Genomic DNA, 18,068 nt, shown 5'->3' with positions numbered 1-18,068 from the left:
GAGAAAAGTTTTTTAAAAATTTTTTTTTTTTTTTTTTAAAAAAAAAAAAAAAAAAAAAAAAGGGGGAGGTTTTGTCCTATTTTTTTTAAATTTGAGATGAGCAGTACGTGGTTATTTTAGCACCACAAGCTCCCCCTTGATCCTTAGTCTTAGTGCTGACAACGTGCTTTTCAGGCCTAGGAAATTTATAAAACAAATTGTGTCTTCAGTAGACTTCTGACAGTTAAAGTTACTGAATCATTTTACAATCTATTTCTGTTTGCAGTATGTCACACAAAAATAATATTTAAGAGTAACATTCAGGTGAATAAAACAACAATAAGATATTTTTAAATTTAGGTCCATGTTATTGAAAAGTTACTCAGCTAAATGTTATCCCAGACTACTACACTATGAAAGGTTTTAAACTGATTGGTAGAACAGCCTACTTCAAAAACATGCATAATTACATTAGATGAAATATACTAATCTGTAGATAAGGCTCAGTACTTTTTCAATGCCTTCAGAAGGGTGGTTATTTTTACACCTGCTTTTCTAGTAACCTGAGATAATACTACTCCTGAAGAAAATTGGTTCAAGACACAGCAATTTAAATCAACTCTGGACATTATTACAGATTGAAGTGTTGAATTCCAGATGAATTAACATACACAGCTTTTAACAGTTACTTTTACAATCCAGGTTTAACAGATCAGAGCTGGAGACAGGAGCAAATGGTACCACCAGGGAGAGAAAAATGTAAAAGTTAAAGAGAAAGTGCAAATCAGGGACAAGGGGCCAGAATCCAGATAAATCAAAGTCTATGATCACATTCAACAGGAACCAAAGATCCACCACTTGTGATGGGAAGGGGAAAGAGGTTTAAATATAACCTAGATATATCCTTAGGATTTCAGAGAGAATCAGAAGATAAAGATAGGATTTTTAACAAGTGCTCAGAGTAAAACATTGAAAAACCGCACATGACGTTAGTTGGACTAGGTCATACCTCCTCCATCTCTTCACTCTTCCTTTTCTCTCCTGGCTTGAACATTTTAAGCACAACTGACAATGTGCTGTCCTGGTGCTTCACCTCCATCTTATTGGGTTGCAGAGGTGTGAACTGGATTTCCATCTCTGGTTTGGGGAACCGACTAGTTTTTCCATTTTCTGTGGACACTTCAGAAGAGTCAAGGACAATTTCTGAATGGTCCTGCAAGCATATGTAAATTTTAAGAAAAAAGTTTAAAAGAACTGAGTTAAAAAACTATAATACATATCCCCTCCCAGTAAATTGCAAAGCAAGCATTCCATTTTCTAGCTGTTACCTTTTGGAACACTCCTACTATAAATGAAGCTACTTCAACTATAGGAGAGTTTAACTCTTATTTTTTAAAACTTTTTTGTTATATTTTAGAAGGTTAACATAGCTATCTATGATCAAAGAACTTAGTTTTCCTTGCTGAACTCAGCCTGATGCTTTGTTTCCAAGTCATTTTCCATAAGGGCAGACAGTCATGGTTTTCACAGCCAGCAGTAATAGAATCGACATGATTTTCTTCAAACACTGCTGCTCCTTAGGAACTAGGCAGTAATAAGAGCTTTTGAAAGATATTTCTCTAGCTTATCTTTAGGCACCTTTCCCTTCCCATTCTACACTCAAAAATTTAATTGTGCAAGTTTAATTGTGTAAGTAACATGGTCCAACTGGCAAGCTACAAGTCAAATTCAAGCTATAAGAGACTTCTACATGACTATCTGTTCTCTGGAGGCAGAACCATTGCCTGCAAGCTGAAGACCCTGTCTCGTAACTGCTTACATCAAACCGTAAGAACTGCACAGTGAGGGTGGGATGGAAAGGTCAGTTTGCACAACTCTGCTTCCCCAGCAGCACTTACCTTCCACCATCCACCCAAACCTGTTTTTCTTAGCAAAAGCAGGAAGAAAGTCAGAGCTGTGTTGACTAATAAAAACATTTTTCTTTATAATTGCTACTTCATGAAAGAGTTAGCAATCAAAAAGTTACATAGGAATGGTTAGTGTCATTAGCTAACAAAGCTACACAAAGGAATCCTGCAGTGGATGATAGCAAATCCAATTTACCATTTAAAAGGGTTTATATTTTTTTCAGGTGGCTTATCTAATAATCAGCCACTTCATAAGTATCAGTGAGAGGTAACTTTTCAAGAACACACAATTGAAATCAAATATAATTATTCACATTATTGTTATACAGCTTTTATTTCTACCAAAAGCCACTAAATCAGGTGATCTGATCACCAAGAAAGGTATTTGCAGAATACGACTTTAGAGTTGTTCAGACAACAGGTCACATTTTCTTCCCTATTCTGCATTTAGCAGAATACATATAACTACATAAAATTTTCAAATTTAAAGTTTTATACCAACCTCACTTAATGAAGATGTACTGCTAGGACACTGAGAATAATTAATAATTTCCTTTAACTTCATCATATCTTACTAGAATACTTTGTCCAGCTATAGGATTAATTTTGCTTTGGTTTTCCATAAACTGTAAATACTTAGAATGAGTAAAGATCATGCTAGACTGTAAACTTAAAAATATTTTGAGTTTTCTAAAGTCACAACATAAAAGCTCAAGCACAGACAGCTAATGAACACCTGGGCTGAAAGACAACACAAGTTTAAGGAAGTAACATCTATTCACAACGTGATTGTAAGATGTGCCCTGTTGGGTTTCAACAACAGTCCACCTAGTTCAATATTCTGCCTTCAAGACTAGCAAAGGAAGATGTTACTTAAGCTTAACACGTGTGATCTTCTGGCCACTTTGTCATCTGTTCCCTCCATGCTCCCCCAGCACTCTTAGTTGTTGCATCAGAAGTGTCAGAGAGTACACCTCTGCCTAATCCTCAGAGCATCCATTTACAAATACATTTATGGATTTCTACTACAATTTTTTCTAATTCCTGATGAAAGTATCCATTTCTATCACCTCCAAAAGATCAGCAGCTGAATCATGTAGGAATATGTTATTTTAACTGTTTTAAAGTTATCTCCTGTTAGTTTCAAGTGCTGCCCAGTTCTTGCAGCATTTTAGGAAGGACAATTCTGCCTTCTGTTTACCCTCCACAACCATGATTTTGGAAGCCTCCATCTCATAATCCTCCAGTGGCCTTAACCTCTCCTCATGAGAATGACAGCTTCTTAGTTGCTCCTCACAAGGCAGGAGATAAATATTGCCTTGATTACTTTAGTTTTTCTTCTTTATCTCTACCATGTCTCTCCTGAGAATTATTTGACTTCTCCTCAGAACTTTACGCCATTCACTTCAATACCACTATAACCGTTTCTCACACAATAATCCTGTTAGCAGCCTCTCCTTCTTCATAACTCCAAGCACTGTTGCTACTGGTTTGAGGTAAATGCTTCAGAACCAACTGTTCACAACGATTCCTCTTTATAATTAATTTTATGGTGCTCTCTTAGCTGCTACTAAAAAGCTGTAAAAAGCAGTAACCTCTCTGAGAGCTATTCTGTCCTTCCTCATACATGACAAGCTTTATCTACACAGTACTAGCTGAATTGATGAAGTATCAAGAAACTAGCCAGATAAGTCTTATTTGGCAGTGGACAGGAAAGAGATGAAGAAATGCATTATGGCATTCAGTCCAGTTCTGCAACAAGAGGAGAATCACATCTTCTAGCAGCCAGGGGAGGGACTGCTAGGATATCCATGTTCAGCTTTGTTCTTTATTAGTTAGCAAAGGAGTCACATAGCATTAATTCAGTTTAGCAGAACCACCTCATTAAATGCTGCTCATGTAGCACACAAGGGTTTGGTCAGAATCAGGAGTCTCAGTTGCAACCCTTTTAATTTTTGTTCAGGAAATACACAAAGTTGATATTTTCTTTGTGCAAACTTCAAATATTATTTAGTTTTTGTTTTAAGTGGGATGCAAAATACTGTTATGTTCTTGTGAACCCCTATATGGGCTGGCAGCTCTAATTACAGAATCAACTCTGTTACCACTATAGGAAAGTTATTTGAGCTGAAATCCACCTAACATTAAGATAACTAACCTGAGATGACTACAAATACTGTCTTCAATTCTGTAAAACCTAGATTAATTAGTTTTTCTCTCAGGTATGTAAGTTCTATAATGTATAGAGAAGTGGTAATCTATTGACTAAAGTACTTTTTTTCTGAGAGCGAGCTTGAAAGAGGGAGAGAGAAAGAATGAACTCAGAAGTGAAGATATAGTTAAAATACTATGAACTATGAAAAGTAACTTTTGGGAAATTCTAAATCTTGCTGAAATATATACTGAGAAAACAACAAAACAGATGTTATTAACAACATGTAATTAGCATATACTTTCTATAAATAGAACAGACATACCTCTTTGTTCACAGACTGATCTATTTTATCTTGTCCTTCTTCAGGTAAAGGTACTTCTGCCAAAGACTGTAGACTTTCATGGTTAATGCGTTGTTTCAATTCCTTTATAAAGTCATCTTTCTCATCCAGTTGTTTTCTTAGTTGTTCTATATCAGTTTCCTTATCCTAATAAACATAGCAAAAATTCACACAGATTGCAAGATCAGCAGAAAAAACTACCATATGCATGAGCGCCATTATGATTACATGGTAGCACCAGTTTTAGAATTGCAGGCTAAAACAGTCAGCTATTCAACAACAAGCCAATAATTTCATGTATGAGTAGCCACAATTTAAAGTGAAGAAAAAAGTCATAAAATAGCCTGGAAAGATGTAATGCAAAATTTTTGTTTTACTCTATGTAAGTACTCCCATTCACCATCCCATGATGAAGTCCTTGGTGCTGTGAAAAATGCAGCAAGTATAATAGTTGTTTCAGATTTCCAGTCCACCTTTGCAATTAAGGGATCAAGCAGACCTGAGTGTTTATTTGAACTACTAAATATTTTGAAACTTCAGTTATTGTTACAAATTCAGTTTCAAAAATCATAAATAAAGCTTTTTTTTTTTTTTAATGAGCTGCAAATAGTTTAAATATGATAGTGTTTAAGAACAAAAAATAGAGCAAAAATGCAAAGAGCAAGTATAGTGTTTTGCAGAATTAATGTATGACCAAAAAATCATACAGGAACAAGAAAGAGAGGGATATGACCTTTTCTGAATCCTTTAGAGCAGTCAGTTTTAGTTCTGCTATTTCTTTATCTTTTTGTAAGGAGTTAGAAGCTAAAGTCTTGAGCTGTACTTCCAAAGCTTCTACTAATTTATCTCTTTCTTCACGCCATTTTTGAAGACTGCTGTCCTTTTCTACCAGCTGTGCAGCAAGTTTTTCCTAAATGGGGAAAAAATAGGTTAGAATTGAACACCACTTCTACACACTATGTGATCTGTTCTGGTAGTTCAGTTTCACATAGTTAATGCTATTTTATGGCCTTAGTAAACTTTAAAATCTATGTAGATCTTGAAAAGTTCACACACAACTAGTTTCACTACAAATATGCAAAAGCAAGCCATATTGTCATTAGAAAATATGTATCTTATATTTATATTCATTGTGAAGATAATTTTTTACAAGAAGCACCACTCCTGTTTGCTCACTCTGTGATTTTGTTACTAACAAGTCTCAGGCAAGCAGTCACAAAGGGAGAACATCCCTAACCATGTAACATCATCCTGTACCTTGCAGGTCCAGAAGTCATCGCCAACTACTTCTAGATGCAAGTGTAGTTTTAGATTGTACAGCTTCATATAATAATTTCATATGCTTAAGAAATGGCAACTTTGATGCAGTCTAGTGAAAAGGCAAGGTATCCACCTTGTTATTAACTATCAGTCACTCTACTTGGAAAGCAATATGGGAGCAAAACCACTAGCATTTTGACCAAGTATTTTTACTCTATATCTGGAAAGAAGCTTTTTATGTCACCTTCTGCTTGCTGTCTCTCTTCCTTCTAAAGCCTCACAGACTTTTTTTTTTAAAAAAAGCAAAGCAACAAATCTTGGTTTTCAAAGTATGTTTCCTTAGCTTCACTAAGTAGCAGTTAATTTGAGTGTAGGTTACTTATTTGAGTTTTACACACAAGATGAAGTTTGAAGAATTCATAGTGAGCTGGTAGTAGGATAGAAAGGAACAGATATATTAACTTCTATTACATATAAGCTTTTTCATTTTGTGACCCTCCTATTCTTCCCTTCTAATACTTAGAAGATTCTCATCTAGGCTTTGCCATGTGATGAAGTGAGGGGACTTTGACAAAGGCCAGCTACCCTCAAGCACCCACACTGTTAACACTTAACATGGAAATTGCTCTGTACTGAAGTCTTACGCTAAAGGACTCTACTGAGACCTCCAGTCACTTACAATTTCTGCTTGTTGTTCTACATGATGTTCTCTGTGTTTTCTCATTTCTCTGTTGCAATGGCTCTCAGCTTCTTTTATTTGACTTACGAGTCCCATCTTTTCCTCCAGCCACTTCTTTCTATCAGTTTGATACTTTGTCTCATTTTCCTATTTTAATGAAACCATAAGTAAAACCATAGTTAGAGATTAAACAAAGTCTTAAAATCCAGATTACTACTAAATGAATTAGTTTCAAAAACGTAATAGACATATTAGCACAGTTTTACTCCAGCATATTTACAGGTGCAAGTATTACAGTCTCATTTATTCTTTTCTGTAAAAAAATTTAAAAATTTTCAGCACTTCTTATTCAGACTGGCATGTCTTTATGGAACAGAATTTTTTTCCTCTAAAAATGCTCTGGTTAAGTCAAACACAATAAAAGTTGCACTAAAAGTAAGGGCAAAGAGACCCAGTCTTTTATGCTGACTTACAGGACATGCTAGAAAACTTACTTTTACTTCAAGACTGAAAGGCAAGGAATTCAGTACAATTTGAATGGTAGGCAAAGACAGCATGTACCTGAGAACATCACTTCAATCCACAGCAACTTTGCCTCCTTTTCTATCACAGTCAAACCTCGTCAGACATTTTCCCACATAAGACAGAAGGTACCCGAAAAGCTGTTTAGAAAAAAGTCTACTTTCTAACCCAAGAAGAATTAAGTCAGCCTAACAGGAAGGGCTTACAGGTCATACAGCAAGCACAAGATCTTGAAAGAGTCTGATTTAGTTGCCCAAGTAGTTGAACATGAAAGAGGTTTGAAATGGATAGCAGGAGTTGGGTTGGTTAAGACAACTGTAAGAGGACCCCAGGTACAGAAGCACCATCCTTGGCAGCATAACATAGAGAAGGGTGCAATCCATCAGTGATACCATGTATTACAAAGACACTGCATCCAGACATTGCTGCACTGGTGCACTGCAGCTTTTAGAGTTTTCCTTTATTGGTGTAACAACTTGCCATATCATGCCCTAGCTCTTGGAGACAGTGACACACAAAAAAATTTAGACTCTTAAATGAAAGTTACAGCTCTAAAACTAAGTATGAATTACATCACCATATTTTACCTTCAGTTCTTTTTGCAGCTTTATTAATTCTTCATTTTCATTTATGTTTTTCTCCTCATTTTTGCCCATCTTTTGCTGCCAGTCACCATCGCTCTGGTTATTCAGCCCTCTATATTTCTCTTTCCATGCTTCCAGTTCTAGTCAGTACACAAAATGAGGTTACATAATGCATAATTTCAAAGGCATATTTCATCACATTCACATACTTCTACTAAAATTACTTGGATTTATCACCTACGACCACAAAGGGACAACAGAAGCCTTTAACTGTTAGACGTTTGTTATGTACTACATGAAATTAATGACTAAATAACAGTCAAACACAATTGTAAATTTAAAGCAGCTATTACAATACATCCAAACCAATTTTGCCTCCCTGCTCCCTTTCCCTGGAGAGATTACCCAAAACTAATATGTTGTTCTCTTCTAGTTGGGCTTCAAGCACCCGATCTTGTTCAGTCTGGGTCTGCTCCTGTTGTTCTAGTGTCATCCGCATATCTTCAATTATTTTTTCCTTTGCACACAGATCTGAAGATTTGAAAAAAAATTTACAGATGAGCCCTCTCCTCATTCTCACCATTCTCTCCTAAAGTGCCTTTATTACAACTCATTTCCTCCATTCCCTGAGATCAAAAGCTCTATTTTCTAATAGAGCATCTCTATTTAACTATCCAAATCCAAAATTCTTAAGTGATTCTCATCAAGTTGATTTAGGTGAGCGTTTCAGTGTTAACATCAGTCAGACTATGGCTTGTATTATATGAAAAACTAACCATTGTTCAACTGCTAAATGTTTATAAAACCTGGAGAAACTGTTATTGTGCTAGTTCACGTTTCAGTGTTTGGTTTTATTAAAATAGTCAACTAAAATGGCAAATACCAACATTTAATAAGTTAACACTGATACAGCAAATCCACACTTTTTCTGGGGTTTACATTTCTTATTCTAAGACTGTTTCTTTGCTTTCAAATATACCTGCTAATAACAATTCTATAAAAATTAGTTCCTGACTAACATTTTAATGTCTAGGTTGGAAGTTCTCAGTACTTTAAAATATAAATATACAACATGACAACTCATTATGTTGCCATTCCATACACACAAACACACATACACACACACACACACACACACACACACAAAGGAACAACAATGGCTTTTTCTGACCTTTACGTGTCTTCTCATATTGTTTGGAGATTTCTTCCAGCTTCGCATTATTCAACTGCTCCTAAATATCACATTGAAAGCAAATTAAAGAAAACATCTTGGAAGAAGCAAATATATGTGACAGAAATGAGTAGCCTATCATTCGGAGCTTTAGTAAGTAATGAATAAAGTATTTAAGACAAACAGTCCAGAATAAATAAGTTTTTCATATAGTGCGAAGTAACACTCAAGCTGATAAAAAAAAAAAAAGAGAGAAAATGTTTAGAGGAAGACATTAGTACTAACATATCTAAGCGTCGCCAATCGGAATCCATGTATCAGCAGATATTAAGTATGTATTTACTAGGCAGATTTTTTAAAACAATTTCACCATGTCCCGCAGTGAGAAGGTCTTTAATCATCTTTCATTCATCCATTAAAACTGATTTCAGCTGGCTACTCTCACTTTTACCCCAATTTCTATAAGCTTTCTCCTGTTGCTTGGAAAACTTGCCTCATTAATGAATTAGTTAAGAAAATCAAGAACAAGTAAAATTTAAAAAAATAAAATACGTTTTTAAGTTGCTGGATTGTGCGCTGTTTGATCTCTAATTCTTCACTAAACCGGTTTTTAAGTTTCTGAAGTTCATCAATTTTGTTCCTGAGGTATTTTTCGTCAGATCGCATTATGTTCACCTGTAACAATGCACAAAGACAGGAAGCAAAGCAAACATTTAGCTATAAACCTTCCACAATCTCTGTAAGTTATCTAAAGATCCAAATACTTTAATTAAGAGTCAAATTTTTGCAAGTATCTTAGCTAAGCTTCAGGAGCTGGAAGTGCACTATAGTGTACATCCTTCCTAGGGAAGGATTTTCACCACTGAATAGACAAACACATTTGGCAAGGAGGGGAAAAACAAACCAAAACACACACCAGGAAACAGCCTGATCAAACTACAAATTCAGTCATCCTTAAAAAAAAAAAAAAAAAAAAGTTATCCCATTCACTCCTTGCTGCTTCCTACAGGATTATACACTGAATGTTGAGTAGGAAAAGGTCTTCAAATGTTAGGCTACTGAGGAAGACATTAATACTTTTTTAAGGCTTAACATTCAAACCCAAATTCTTGCAAGTCTTTTGGATTTTAAGTTCTTGCAATATCCCATGAGGTTCTAAGAAATCCTACTGCTTGATAACCAAATACTAACAATTAACACTAATAAAAGTTATTTCATTTTTTAATTTCTTCTCCTCAGCCTTAACAGAAAACATAGTTCAGATTTTTAAAAGTGTCTAGAAGTTAGTGCTTTCTTTTTCTGATTATCCATCTTCCCAGAGATCAGCATTTTCCACAAGTCTGAGGCTTTGAAGTCAGAACAAATGACAACTAAGTCTACTGTTGTTATAAAGACCTTCTCTATAACCAGATTAGACATAGCTTTCATAAAACTTTTTCGAGTGTATAATAAAATTTACTTATCCCCTTCAATATCTGTACTAATCTGTGTTCTGACATCTGGTCTTATCTTTACCTTACAGCTTCAATAGCAAAGAAACTTTAGATCCACTGTTACTCTAAATTTACCACTCAAAATAGCTTTATTACGAATCACTTTCAACATTCATAGCTTGATATTTGTGAAAACAGGTTTTAATAACAGAACCCCAGGCATAAACTTGCAGAAGAAACATTTGGCCTATAGCTACCAACCTCTTTTTGTACTTGCTGAATTTGTTTCTTGGCATCAGAAAATTTCTCTTTCAAATCTGTATATTCTTCCTCTTTCCTCTGCAAATCTTTTCTCAAACTCCATACGAGGTCAGAACTCTCAGAAAGATCTTTACGTAGCCTTGCGTTAGAAATTAAGAAACATAAATAACATCAGTCTTACACATTTCACATAAACAGCTTTTTACTCATTAACTCAAACTCTTTGACTGATAGTTTTATTCATTAATAAAATCTCAGATCTATTAGATCAGTGACAAGCTTTATAATTTTACTTTTGGATTTCAGCTTCTTATTATATGATCTGGAAGTAACAAGCTGCTCAGATTCACTTCTGAATGCTGCAATTTTTTTTTTTTCCCCTTTAAGCACAGTAGAGTAACCATTTTTGTCATTAGGTGTCCTTACAAAATAGCAAAAGGAACAAGGTTAATATCAAGTAAGTTTAAACTTGACATCTACCTCCCAGACCTTGTAAGGATCCAAATAAATAAAAATCAAAAGAGAATAGAAAAAATAATAACAGTGCAACAAGCACTGCTGTTACAAGTGCTACAAAGTAATCAAGAAGTTTGATGGGTTTACTTTTAAGTGGTGATATTTATTTTAAAAAGTTTACAGTAAGATAACTTGGATTTTTACTTTAAAACTAATTAATAGAAGGTTTTTTATATTCTATAATTGACAATACAAAACAAGGCCCCACAAAAGCAAAACCTTTCAAAATGGGAATCCCCAGACCCTGCTAAATTGTACTTTATATGCAGGTACTCACAGATACAGTACTAGAGAAACCCTAGTCAGGAGAAGAGCTACATAGCATCTTAAAGCTATTTTTACATTATTGCAATTTCCTTATTGTGTAGCAAATAAATTCTCTCAAATACATTTAATCTCTTATTTCTTAAAGATTTAAAACAGATAGGGCTGGAGGAAGTTCTACCCTCCTACACTTATTATTCCTTCAAGTTCTTATAGTATCACCCAGAATAGCTATTACCAAACCAAGATGGTTCCTGTTTACTCTCAAAGTTTCTTTTTTTTTTTCCTTCTTTCTCCTTTTCCTTTTTATCATTTAGTTCTTTCCAGACAAAATGTTGCCTGCTTTTATAGAAATTACAGGATATAACATTAAACTATATGTTATTTCCTCCAGAAAGAGTACACAACATGAAACTATGAGAAATCCACAAATAATTCTAAATTTCCTTGCATGCTCCTGTTTCTCCCTACAATAGTTCCACATGATTTAGATCTATATTTTTGAAAGACTACACAAAAATGTGAGTAAAACAGAGCCAGCAGAATATGCAGATTCAAGTAGTGTATTAAAATTTCTTAAAGAAGCAGTTAGGTTAACGCAGTTGATAAACATGCAAATGCATTATGTAAAATAAAGTGATGTTCACAGATGGTAGTTTTAATTTGAGTCTATTCTCAAAGGGGTACAAGTTATGTCATTATTGACTTACGATTCTATAGCTTGTATTTGCTCATCCTCATTTTTCTCTTTTTCCTGAAGAGAGTGTTTCATTTTCTCCAAGCTGTTCATCAACTGCACAACCTCCTCCTTTAGATTTGCTTCTTGATGATTTAATTCTTTCAGGTTTTTGTCTGAATTGGCACATTTCTCTTGCAGAGCTACAGTATTACTTTCTAGATTTAAAATAATAGATTCTTTTTCTTTAAGTACTTCTTCTAACTTTCTTATGCTTTTATCTTCAGCTCTAAAAGCCTCCACGAGGCATTCAAGCTCTCTTATTTTTCCTTTGTAGCCGGTAACTTCCTCCTCAAACTGTACAATTACTCTGTGACCTTCTGCAGCCTGTTTTTCAAAATCCTGGGTTTTCTGGATTTGCTCTTGTAACTGATTCATAAGATATTTTTCCTTTACAGACTGATGATCTTGATTTGCAGTCTCATTTAATTTTATTTTTAGCTGATTATTGTAATTTTCAGTGTCATGAAGTTCCTTCTTTAAGTCTTCAACTTGTTGAACCAGTTCTTGAATTTGCTTACTTTTTTGTGAAGAGACCCTAATAATATTTTTGCATTCTTCCCAAATGCTTTCAACACTGCAGTAAAAGGAGTTCTCACTTCTCAGATCGCCTGCAGAAGCAGTTTGGGACTGCATGCATACGAGACTTATTTGAGGACTCTCTGGTTCATCTTTTTGAGAATATACAGAATCCTGTAGATTTACTAAATCAATATCCATAGCATAAGACTCTAAGTGGCATTTATACAGCTCATCTACTTTGGACTGCAGTGTTTTAATTTGTGACACTTTATCAATTATATGTTGTTTAGCACTTTCTACTTCGTTATTTAGCTGAATAATCTTTTCCTCTTGTTCCCTATTTGTAGTTTTCTCTTTGCTCAATTCAGAAACAATCTCCTGATAGTCAGCTCGACACTGCTGAAGTTCCTCACTTAAGCCAGAAGCCCTTTCTTCAGAAGCTGAGAGCTTGAGATTCAAGTTTATTATCTGCCCATGGAACTCTTCTTTTTCTCTTCTGCATTGTTCTTCAAGTACAGCTAGCTGACTTTCCAAGGCTTCATTTCTTTCCTTCAGTGCTAGTATTTCTGCAGAGTTCTCACAAGTATTTGTTTTCATGGATTCATTTGTTTTCATGGATTCAGTTCTCTCTTGCTCTAGAGAGTCATCTCCACAACTTTCCCTCATATCTCCTAAAGAAAGAAAGCCAAATAAAAAACATATAGCTCAGTTGATTAAAATCAATAGTACAAGTCACTAGCAATACCAAATAGCAATTACTCTATGGAAAAAGGTCACCTTCTGAAAGCCACACCCTCCTACCATATGGCATTTTGAAGTCTTGAAGCAGTTAAAGCCCACTGAATGGTTTAACATGGAATAGGTACCTCTTCAGCTTCTAGACATAGTTTGCAGCAAGAGGTGTTCAGGAGCCTTAAAGAACACTTTGCCAGGGCTCTATTCCAGCCTTCTACTCTGCACCGCTAGCAGAAAAGTCTAGCTAATTTTACTAGTATGTAGTAATACTTATGAGTTAGATAACATTCACAGTTATAGCCAGTTTCCATCTTCATTGGTTTAACAATCCCTTTGATACAGCCAGCAATCACCCATTTTACATTTAGAAGAGCAATAGTATTGTATACTTTCCTGAGAAGCTTCAATCATACTCAATATTGCCTTACTTTAAAAACGAAGCTAAAAATCCAGCACAAGTTTTTCACTTAGTGTTTGGGACCTTCATCTCTTTTTTCCTATTGGTTTCTAAACTACATCAATAGTTTCTCCCAAAAAGATACAAAACATTCCATTACAACCCCAAATTTCTGTACATATTTTATTAGCTTAAGACTAATTTTCCCTAAGTAATAAACAATTCTAACTGAAGTCACCTGCATTTCATGACCTTCAAAATTTACTGCAGCTGCGTTTCACACAAGTGTTTTAGAATACATCTGTGTTAATTAAGTAACATGCATGCTGTTTTAGTATTAAAATTGAGCCTGACTATCTCTAGGGACTAGAGATACACAACTGTCTCTAGGGACTAGGTCATCACAACTGTGTTCTCCAGAGCAATGCTATGGATTCTTGTGAGTATTGCAGCTACAGTAGGGTGGAGTTTGGCAGTCATCTCACTTTGGGAGCATGAAGCACATGGGTACATGTGTACTGCATGGAAACATCCTCTGAATAGATCCAACAAGTTTTATACAATCACTAACTTTGAGTCTCTAACAAAGAGTCATACTGAAGCATTAGCAATACCTTTTCCCATCTCAATTCAGGTTTTGTTTTTTGATTACTTTTGAAGGTGATCAAATTCCACAGGACAGTTTTTTTCCACCTGCTTTTCTGTATCTTTTCTGTTCTAATTGGACATATCAAGTGCTCCTGCTAGGTCAGACACAGCAGCAAGTTTAGTTTGGCTTGTAAAGCCATGTTTCTAAATACTATGAGATTAAAAATTTTGGATTGAGAGATTGTTTTCTATGGAAGCTGTGTAGTCCCAAGAAGATATATTGGACAAAATACTATATATTCCTCACACTGAACGTGAATTTTACATACTTGACTAAAAGGGAGAGGTGCTGAGGTAGCTTAAGACATATTTTGTGATCTAAGGTGGCAAGATGAAAAAAGTAGAGCTTAGCCCAATATCCATAGTGAGAAGGATATGAACAGTCACAAGAGGATTTAGAAGTGGTCTAGATGCTTTGTACTGACACCCACAACCATAGAGCATATCAGGATAAATATTAGTGCAAGAAGATACATGACATTCAGTCCAGAAGGTTTTTATGTAGAAGATACTAAGAAAAACCACAACCCCAAAATACAGAAGGCAAGTCTTACAGAAAGGCAAAAAAACCCTGAAATTCAAGACAAGATAACTTATCTTCCCCCAAAAGAAACTTTGGTCATAGGCCTCTAGCATGTCTAAATTCTATAAGTAAGCCATTACAGTGTAGTTGTGCTCATTGTTCTATTGTGTCAAGTACATTTAACAAGAATGGTTAAATTCTTAATTATGGAGCATCTAACAACTCAATTTTAAAATCTTATTCCTTATATTCTTAGCACTCACAAATGAAATAGTTTTAACATAACCAAATAGCCTGTTCTTCCCCACAGAAAATTTTCTGCGCTGACATTAATTGGCACTGTTAGTTCTCCACATGAATTTGTTTGAAAAGTGCTATCACTTTTCTATTTTTTGTTTGTTTAAATAAGCTTTAGTTATGAGATTATAGCAAACCTACTACTATCTAGTATATCAAGGCGTCTACGTCAGCTTTCTTTCCCACCCCTTTCCTGTAATGTTCATATAGGTGGAACCATCAAATGGTCATGCTAGGACCCAATATTCATCCCAACCAAAGATGGTAGAGACAAACCAGAGTTGTATCTGGTACAAAGATAGAAGCTTCTCCTAAGAAAGACTTCAAGTAACATTTATTTCAACAAGTTGTGCAAACATCAGAAATGCCCTACTGGATCACACACTATCAGTTCATCTAGCCTAATATTTTATGTCCTTTTGCTACTGTTGGTGGGCCCATTCACATCCTATGGACCTTTCCTGACACAGAACAATCGGGAATGTTGGAGGAATATGAGACAATACATCCCTGCTTAAGCCTTTCAGTATCCATGTATGAACCTGTTGGCTGTTAGCCTGTCTAGCTACTCCTGGAAACTGAGAATTATCTGCCTCTTGCACCATCTAGGGCAGCAAATATTAGAAGTTCACTGCCTATGCCATGAAGTGCTTTGTTCCATAAACTTAAGTTGATCTTCTACTAGACTGAGTGTTCCCTTGTTCTTTTACTGCAGGATGTGATGAACAACAGTCCAGCATTCAGCTTATTCACCATCTGTATCCTCAGTTTTCTGTGATCATGTGAATTTGACAAGCTTCCTTCTAACAAGTTTTATCCCCCTTTATGGGGATAGGTATTTTCTGCTTCCTCTTTTTAATCTTATTTATCTTTTTCTATCCCATCCTCACCCAAACAATGTCTGGAAGATCTTCTTACTTACACCTACTCTGCAGGAGAAAGGCAAGAAAGTAAGGGACACAAAGGGAAGACCTTTCATTCTCCTTTCACATATGCTTTCCACACTTCTATGAGAAATCAAAGCCCAGCTGTGTCCTGAGTCAAGTTAGAGGCAGGCAGATCTTACAAATACCATTTTGCACAAGTCAGTCACAAATAGCTCCATTCCACTGATTAACAGACTTTAATGGAATGGATAACGTAAGTAGTGGTGTCCTTTCAAGTTTCACTGTTATCCCTGAAGGTCTTCAGCTGCAGCTAGTTTATTCATCTCATTCTAATTAGACTGGTAAGCTAATTTATCACAGATAAACCATGGAAAGCAAAAAGATTTGAAGTAGAAACATGAGAGCTGAACAAAATATGCCATCTGTGGACTTAAAATACTTTTACTTCCATTCAAGTGGAAAGCTTTTCTTCTTTGCCTACACTGTCACCTTGACCAGAGCTGATGTGTTCACAGCATGTGTACAGAATGAAACATCAAGTTTCACAGCACATACTGTATGACTGAACAATCAGTAAGTCATTGACACCTTTGATGCTTGCTTAGACAAGTTTAAAAAAAAACTTGAGCAGGAGATGCTACTTTCCCAGAAGTCCAGCAACAGCAATTTTAGTACAAAAACAACTGTTAAGAAATTGCTTAAGAACTACAGCTGAATCGGAAAGTATATTAACAGATGAGAAAAAGCAGCAGAAAGGGAAGAGTCTAAAAACTACATTTTATTTTAAGCTAAGCGTTTAGGAGTGAACAGTATAGGACCTTTTGCAAAACAGATGATGTTTACATAACAGTTACTTCCATTTACAGTTTAACATAGTAGATTTTCTCCTCATAACATGATGTTTACACTTCAAACCTTTTTGCTTCTGTTCTGGAATAGTAATCAAGTTCCTTTTGAAGACCCCATTTTGAGTGATGGTAGAAATTGTACCTTTCTTTGCAGGTGGCTCTTCTTCCACAGTAGGCTTATCTTCAAAGCAACGTTTTCTTCTCATTTCCAGTGCAGGTTGCTCACAATCTATGAGTTGGCTGCTTTCAGTCACTTCGTTAGATTCCTGTTCTGCCAATTGTCTTTTAATGACAGTTACAGTGTTATCCTGTGTTAAAATAACATCAATTACTTTGACATTTTAAAGAGCGAGCACTTAAGAGGCTTAATAATCTTTTATATGCAAATATTTTCACAAAACTATCTGGGCAACACTATAGGGGTTGTCAAAGGAACAAGACAGTTTCAGATTAGTTACATAAACCAAAAACAGGTACACCTTCCGATACTAATAAGCACAATGCTTTGCACTGCACAGAAAGTAGAGCAAGAGACTAGGAAGCTACAAAATGCAAGACCTACATGTAAGAGGAGTTTGTTTACCACCTGAAAATAATTTCCAGTGCCAAAAGAGTTGACAAAATTCCCTATTTGTTCATAGGGCAAATGGTCTGCTCTACAAGTTTGTCACTTTCTAGTCATGGTTTGTAGAATTGGAAGTTTTAACTGCCTTCAGCAAAGTCAGATAATTTTTATCATGACAGATTTGGTGCAATTTGAAAGCCCAGTCAATTCTGATGTACATACTTCAAACTATATATTTGACTAAGAATAAAGATTCTTTACTTGCAGGATGACACAACTGGCAAACCATGCTGGTTGCCAAGGACCAATTACTAATCTTTAAGTATTTCATTAAAAAAAAAATAAAAAAATCTATAAAACAGACTGGTCACGTTTTAAGTTTCAAGCCACACAGCTTCCTAGAAACACTGGAAAGAGTTAAGCCTTGCTCTTGGAAGGAGTAGTAATAGGAAGCAGTCATTACAACTCTTATCACTCTCAGCATTCATACTACTAAAAGCTGAGTTGTTGTGGGGCAGAGAGAGGAAAGAGAAGATTAAGTATGGTTAAAGCTTTAAGTTTACAGTGGAAGAGAGAAATGAATCAGAGTGCTGACTAAGTTTCATTTAAAGTAGTCTCAGAACTACCTCAGGTTACTGGACATCAGTCTTAAAAAAAAAAAAAAAATATATATATATATATATATATCTAACTGCATGTTTTCATTTATTTAACATGTATACATTTAGCCAGGCTAGTCTCCTGGCATTCAGTAGACTAGCCAGTTGCAAACTTTATTAATCACATCAGAGATACCCTGGCCATCCACTCTTAGTTCAAACTCTGCTGAATATATTCAT

At 35.3% G+C, this 18,068-nt stretch overlaps 1 protein-coding gene across 1 annotated transcript in view; it reads right to left on the bottom strand.

The window, feature by feature from the left end:
- KIF20B (kinesin family member 20B) overlaps positions 1–18,068 on the bottom strand; it is a 37,934-nt gene that overhangs the window by 4,380 nt on the left and 15,486 nt on the right. Inside the window, exons 18-28 of the mRNA XM_029087436.1 lie at positions 16,807–16,972; positions 11,782–13,000; positions 10,292–10,430; positions 9,150–9,272; positions 8,598–8,658; positions 7,832–7,957; positions 7,430–7,566; positions 6,321–6,467; positions 5,115–5,291; positions 4,364–4,528; positions 989–1,192 (exon numbers count right to left, since the gene is read on the bottom strand). Of these exons, the coding sequence (XP_028943269.1) occupies positions 989–1,192; positions 4,364–4,528; positions 5,115–5,291; positions 6,321–6,467; positions 7,430–7,566; positions 7,832–7,957; positions 8,598–8,658; positions 9,150–9,272; positions 10,292–10,430; positions 11,782–13,000; positions 16,807–16,972 (2,664 nt within the window). The remainder of the gene's footprint in view (positions 1–988; positions 1,193–4,363; positions 4,529–5,114; positions 5,292–6,320; positions 6,468–7,429; positions 7,567–7,831; positions 7,958–8,597; positions 8,659–9,149; positions 9,273–10,291; positions 10,431–11,781; positions 13,001–16,806; positions 16,973–18,068) is intronic.

Source organism: Antrostomus carolinensis, unplaced genomic scaffold (assembly GCF_000700745.2).
Source record: "Antrostomus carolinensis isolate BGI_N321 unplaced genomic scaffold, ASM70074v2 scaffold17071, whole genome shotgun sequence".
NCBI lineage: Eukaryota > Metazoa > Chordata > Aves > Caprimulgiformes > Caprimulgidae > Antrostomus > Antrostomus carolinensis.
Note: the sequence above shows the minus strand (reverse complement) of the source record. Positions and strands in the feature narration are given on the sequence as shown.